General features: G+C 42.9%; 1 protein-coding gene across 1 annotated transcript in view; it reads right to left on the reverse strand.

The window, feature by feature from the left end:
- Positions 1-6,853, reverse strand: part of LOC101849729 (chorion peroxidase) — a gene marked incomplete in the record, with an annotated part of 22,038 nt that overhangs the window by 13,644 nt on the left and 1,541 nt on the right. Inside the window, 4 exon segments of the mRNA XM_035972483.1 lie at positions 335-434; positions 2,609-2,788; positions 5,569-5,723; positions 6,698-6,803. Coding sequence (XP_035828376.1) covers positions 335-434; positions 2,609-2,788; positions 5,569-5,723; positions 6,698-6,803 — 541 coding nt within the window.

Consider the following 6,853-nt stretch of genomic DNA (forward strand, 5'->3'; position numbering starts at 1 on the left):
TCTCTCTCTCTCTCTCTCTCTCTCTCTCTCCCTCTCTCTGCCTCTCTCTGTGTCTCACCTTGGGTCTCTCCCATTCTCACCATCCCATCTCTTCCCCCCTCTCCACGTCTCCCTCTGTCCGTCTCTCTATTTCTCTATGTCCTCCAACGCTATCTTTCCTCATTATCACTCCCCAACAGCCCCGCATCTCTCTCTCCTTCCATCCCCCTTTCTCTCTCCCTCCCTCCTCCCCCTCTCTCTCTCTGTCTCTCTCTGTCTCTCTCTGTCTCTCTCTGTCTCTCTTTGTCTCTCTCTGTCTCTCTCTGTCTCTCTCTGTCTCTCTCTGTTTTCATACCTTTTCAATAAGTAAGCCAACGAGGAGGTGGGTGGGTGCGTGTAGAAGCCTCTCACTGGGAACTGAATCATCTCCTCACAACAGTCCAGCTCAGAATCACCTGTGAGGAGTTTATTTGGGTGGGGTAGGGATTTTTAAAATTCAATATTATCTGATATTTATTGTAAATAATCAGATAATATTGAATTTTCAAAAGGAGGCGAGCTGCTTCACCCTGCCTGTCAGGGCCAATCAACCTTGTCTGAGACGGATACAACGTCCTAGAAGAACAAAATGGAGATACTCGATAAAAATTCTTCTAATACAGGAGGCTTTTGCGTGCTCTTCTTCTAGTGTGATGATCGTTTCAATGGGACTGTTGTCTGGACCTAGTGCTTTGCCATATTTGATTTTATCTTCTATTTGTATTGGTGATCCCTTGGTGCTTTTAAGAAACGCTAGCAGAGGACCTCTATCGTCATAGTACAGCTCTTCATTACTTTCTGATATCTGTTCAATAGATCTCGTTTCCATCAAGATTTCTCTTCTTTTAGATTTTATACACCCCGCTTTGAGTGACTGTTCCTTTCCTTGCATATCTTGAATCTTTGGGCGCATGCATTTGCTGTCTTTGGTCTGGTCATTTTCTATTTCTTCAAACTGAAAATTTACCCATGTTTCTGTGGTTTCATTGTATTTCTTTTTCATTTGGTAATCTATTTTCCCCTATAAAACCACGTGTCCATTTTTTTGTGTGTTCTTTCCGTTTGGTGACAGGTACGTGTGCGTCGACTGCTAATTGAAGACATCCCCTCATTTTCTGCTACAATTCTTCGGCACTTGTCAGATTTTCAAATAACTCAAACCTGCTTTGGGGGCTCTCGTGGTCAAGAGGTTAAGGTGCTCGCCTCTCATTTAAAAGGTCCCGGGTTTGAATCCTGATAGTGACGGAAACATGCTTTTTTCTAAAATTTTCTTTCTTATCCTTTCCTGGTCTCTAATAATGTTCTTTCGTCTGCTTTCGTCTCCACTTTCTGCCCCCACCACCTCACATCCTTTGGCCCCCTCCTCTGGGCTCTTGACTCTTTCTGTAGCCTTTCTACTGCTTCTCCTTGGCTCCTTCTTACTGCTGTCTTTCAGCCACACCCCTGATCTTGTGGTAGGTAAGATCTACAGCTAACCTTCTCGGATAAGGCCGAATCTGCCCCTGGCATTGACTTTCATGATATTATTGATCTTGTTTGCCCCCAGAACTCTTCCACACACATCTTCTTGGTCTTGGATGGTGCCTGAACCAAGAGTTTATCACATCGAGTTTGTGATCTTTGCACCATTCTACACGTTTTTCGTCTCTTTTGTTGATATGTCCAACTCAGAATCGACTAACTCTTCTCTGGTGTTTATCTTTTCCAGAATACAGAATATTGATTTGGTCTGATCTTATGCCCCCAGGTCTCTTCATTTCATTTCAACCGTTCTAAGTATAATACATTTCCCCCTTCTAATTTCTTGATTGACGTCCTCTTACTTTCCGTTCTGAAGCATGGTTTAGATGTTCAAAGTGCCAAATCTCATTGATCTTTCAACGCAGACAGTCTCTAGATGATGATCTGTTATCACCTGTCGCACTTGATCATCCCTACCGAACAAGAAGTCCCCAGAACTGCTAGTAACCCCCCCCCCCACGCTCACGCTGTTAACCGACTTACTTCTGCTTTGTTTTCCCCATGATTTTTTATGTATTAGATACCTATAGTAAGTTGCAATTACTTTCTATAGGGGCAGGATTCATATTGAGTGGATTGCCCCAGCCATTGTACTACACAAACAATATCTTCTGGCACACTTGGAAAGCTGAGCAGTTCCAAAAATTATAATCTCCGATTGTCCAGCAGTTCATCCCCCACACTATTTCAACACAAGAGCTCTCATTTTCTCCGTCCGCAGTATTCACTTTTTCCCGTACTCTCCCCCCTCCCCCCTCCCCCCTCCCCCCCCTCCCCCTTAAAAAACGAAACAAAGACTATTGTGTTAAAAAATGCCAATTTCTAAATGCCTAGCTACCTGAGACGTTGAAATTTCAGGACAGGAATCTTGTGATATTTCAAAAAGATCAAAGGAATTCTTTGCTTAGAATGAACTGTTCAACATGTAGATTACAAAATGTGGAAAGGGTAGGTCAGTCAAAATGTAAGCTTTCATGCATTCAGGCAGGGCAATACAACAAAACATTTTACAGAATATTGCAAAAAATTGCAGGCACATGAAAATGAACGGACTATAGCAGTTACTCACTGTTCGTCAGCGGCGTCAAGTCCAAATCATGGTCCAGGAATTGGCCAAAATGTGTAAACATGCTGGTGAGTCTATCCGTCAGGACATTGTCGGAGTCAGCTGTGTGAACGATACGACTCACGACCCGGGGAGATGGCAAAGGCCGCCCCGATACACCGTAGGCTCTCGGAGCATTCTGCCCTGGAATCATGTACACGTTATACCATTGTTGTATAGCAGGATAGTTCAGAAAAAAACCTAAGGGACATTGAATGTTTGTTGAAAGGATTTCTAGGTTTGAACGAGTTTCCCTTGGTGAAATCAAGGAAGTACGTGAGTGTAATTATTGTTATATTACTTGTTGTTGTCACTTTTTTTTTTTATTGTGTTGTAATCTCCAATTTCACTGTCATTTCTACTTTATTTTCATTTGTGTTGTCCCTAAGAGTCGTCAGTGTAATTCCTAGTACCATTGTCATTGCCTTTGTTATTGTTATTTCCATTTTGTATTCAAGACAAGACTTAACTAAGGTAAGGCTCACCGTTAGCTCAGATGGTATCATTCTGGTCTTCTGAACCGGTGGCCGTGGTTAGAATCTCCAATTGGGCATTCTGAGCTTGAGTTGTTTTGGTGGAGTCTTTAAGGCACTCCGTCCATTTGCCTCGGGCCTATCGGAGATGAATATTACATTCGGAGGTCCTTACGGTATTGAAAAGGGTGTTAAATGTATACAATGGAATGCAAGTTGACTCGCCCTAACTGAGCAGTTCGGAATTTAAGATTAAGATGACTTTTTAGCACTCACTACCCATCTGAGCCCATCTATCAGAAGAGATTTGAGATAGGAAGTCCGGCCCCTGTTGTGCTGTTCTTGAATGACAAAAACTTTCAGATATCGGATATGCAATTTGTGTAAATAATGGTCGAGACATTTTAGCTGGAAAAATAGACCAATCCTTATTGTTGTTTGTAATAAGCCTTACCGATAGAATTTAGGTGATCTAGTAATCAGGCTGCATGCACTCTGACAATCGTTGTTGCTATTCTGACAAAGTATAAGAAAAAGGTCGACGGTATAATATCTTTATTAGAATTATAAAAGTGAAAGAGTATGACATAATCGATGACACTAAAACTGTCCACATGTTAGTTTTTCTTTTCAGCCCTCGTCTGCGTTGCAATTGTAGGGTCTAGGTATGTTATCGAGGTACGCACTTCACACAGCCTATGTTGACCGTACGCACGGCATCGGAACATCCCCTAAAGTATAAAATTATCTGAAATGTATATTGAGTAAAGGTCTGCTCTAGGTCTTCCTTTTTAAAGCAAGTCGAAAGTGTCTTTCACACATGGATAAACCTTGCTGACTCCTACTGAGAATGGATTACCCGGATATGTGTAGTAGTTCAAGTAGATTCTGAATGGAGATCTCAACTAGACATCAACTGTTTGTCAAAGATTTTATATTTAGGACTAGAGTTCGTGACAGTGAAGTCTCCCACGTAATCGAACGGGTGCTGCGTGTAACCACCCTGGGACGCTGAACCTCAAACGAAAGACATGTGCAGTTTAACAGACGAGTGAGTGCTTTTAAAGCCTCAAGTGGAGGCGTCTGGTCGGTATAAGGAGGAAATCTACAAGCTTGCACTGAAATATGGGGTCTCGGCGGTGCTTTACTTACTAGTACTATAGACTCATGGAAAGCAAGGTAGGGGTTCAGATTGATCACGTAAACGGAGGCAAGCCAGCCATGCCTATGGGGATGGAAGGGCCCCAAGTCTGACATGTGTGATGTCACTGCCGCGGGCTCTAGTATTATGAAATATGTAACCTCTTTGACTGTTTGTTGTAAGTACATTGTATATTGCAGGTGTTTTACGCCCAAAAGAATGTGTTTTAGAACTTCTAGGAGGCAGGCTCATTCGACCCTGCCTGTCAGGGTCAACCGGATGATTGAAATACGCATAGCATTTGATAGACAGAAATACTCGATAAGAATCCCCTTTCGTAAATCGAACTCACATTTTATGCAACAATCGGCGAGAAGATCCTATTCGATAAAGTGTTTTACAGCGCTCGCAACTGCATAAGGTCATATGAGCGCACAGGACACGCCTAATATTTTCAGTTGGTAGGAAATTGTGAATTTTGCCCGGGTGGCGGCCGAAGCCTACTCTTATCGATTTTAGACCACCAAGGGATCTTTACCGTGCGCAACTTGCACACGGGCCCTTCGAGATTTTTCGCCCTTGTCCGAGAAGGCTAGGTGTAGATCTTTCCTACCAGAAGATCAGGGGTGTGGCTGAAAGACAGCAGTAAGAAGAACCGAAGGAGTAGCAGTAGAAAGGCTGCAGAAAGAATCATGAGCCCAGAGGAAGGGGCAAAGGAGGTGAGGGGGTGGGGGCAGATAGAGGAGACGAAAGCAGACGACAGAACATTGCTAGAGACCAGGAAATGAGGTGAAATGAAACAAATTTAGAGAATAAAATTGTTCGTTCGCTACCCGGAATCGAACCCAGGTCCTTTGAATGAGAGGTCAACACCTTAACCTCTAGGCCACGAGAGCCCCCACTTGAATGTTTAAGAGAAAAAATCTAACTATCCTGAATTAACAATAATTGTGTGTTGACTGCAGTCATCAGCGAAACTCGTATGGCCCCAAATTCAAAATAAACATAACGTGGTGATGTGGTTCCTATCTGTCGTCCTAATTGACATGCTTACCACTGGACATTAAAATAAAACAAGTTTGCTTACCTTTGCATACGCTAAACACTTACTGACTTGTAGTCACAATAGTAGTGTGGTTTTGCTACCGTGTCAAAATGGACATTCTTACAAGTCGTCTTAACCTAATTATTCTAACTCCTCTATTTCGCAGGAGCCATTACTGTCATAAGTGACATTCTTACCGCTCTATATTATTCAAAATTCAAGAGCCACTGTTCTAATCTTCGTTCTCGTAAACGAGTGTTCTTACCGTCGTCATAAGCTGGGGCTAGAATCCGCTTGAAGGGCCAGCCCGGAGTACCCCAGGCGGGATGTTTCAGGTTGTTACAGTAGCCGTCTGGGGTGCGGTACTTGGCGCGTGGGTCACACGTCAGTTTCGGGGACACACACGTCGGGGCTGTTGTCCTGGGGAGTTTGGTTTCAGAACAATGAATGGCCACTGGTGAAATGGAACCGATGTTTAGAGCAATACAGAAATATCCAAGGCGGGAAAAAGCATTGATTATAGTAAATGAAAGAAGGCGGTAGAGAGTCTTATCTAGACGAGTTACATCAAAAGTCAGGGAAAATAAAAAGACAGACATACAAGAAATTAAAGCTGAATTAAAAAATAAAACATGGCAGACAGAAGAAAATAGAGCTGAATGTCAAACAGATTTCTGTTGGTTCTAAGGGCTGTAAGTGGGGATGAGGAATTACCCCTCGTGTGGAATTACCCCACCTTCCCATACATATTCCTATGACTCCATCAACACAATTCGGACTTCTGACAATTAAAACGGCCCAACCTGGGACTAAGTGGAATACAACATTCGAGAGACAGAGATACTCGAAGAATTAATGATTTTCCCCCACAGAAATGGAACCCGAGTCAAACACCAGACAGCCTTGCTATTATATTACGGATAGAGTCGTAATATCACAACCCAGCAAAGACAGATCGCTTGCCAGATGACCTACGACCGGATATATACAGAGATCCTTTGATGGATTGGTATAATGAGTTCTCTCAACATTTGTATGTAAGGCTCTGAGGTAACCTGTCAGATGGTGAACACAATATTTTCGAAACTGACGTCTTTGTATATTTGCAGAGAGTCATCTTTCTTTGTTCTTCATTTAGGTTGCATTTGGATTTTTCTGTAAAACATTAAGTCACTTCAAAGGCCCTGAGAATACGTTTAAGATAAGAGGTAAGTTAAGATAATACTGTATTCTCCCAGAGGTAAAGTTTTGGGACAATGAAGTATTTTCTTACCTCTTATCTTAATAAAAGAAATGTTCATGGCAATACAATTATTTACCCTTTGGTAAGTCACTGTTGGGGGTACACTTGCAAAGTATCGCTCATTTTTACAATAAAGAAAAGAAACACTCACTGTTGCTGAGTGGCCCTACGCCTCAGGTCCCACCACTCTCTCAGTCTTCGGGGCAGGGAGATCACCCCACGGAGGAGAGGGAAGCTCTCGCTCCTTCCTGATGACGCTAGGGAGGGGTGGGAGGTGGAAGGTGGAAGCGGGAGGTAGGGAAAAAAA

Source organism: Aplysia californica, unplaced genomic scaffold (assembly GCF_000002075.1).
Source record: "Aplysia californica isolate F4 #8 unplaced genomic scaffold, AplCal3.0 scaffold00706, whole genome shotgun sequence".
Lineage (NCBI taxonomy): Eukaryota > Metazoa > Mollusca > Gastropoda > Aplysiida > Aplysiidae > Aplysia > Aplysia californica.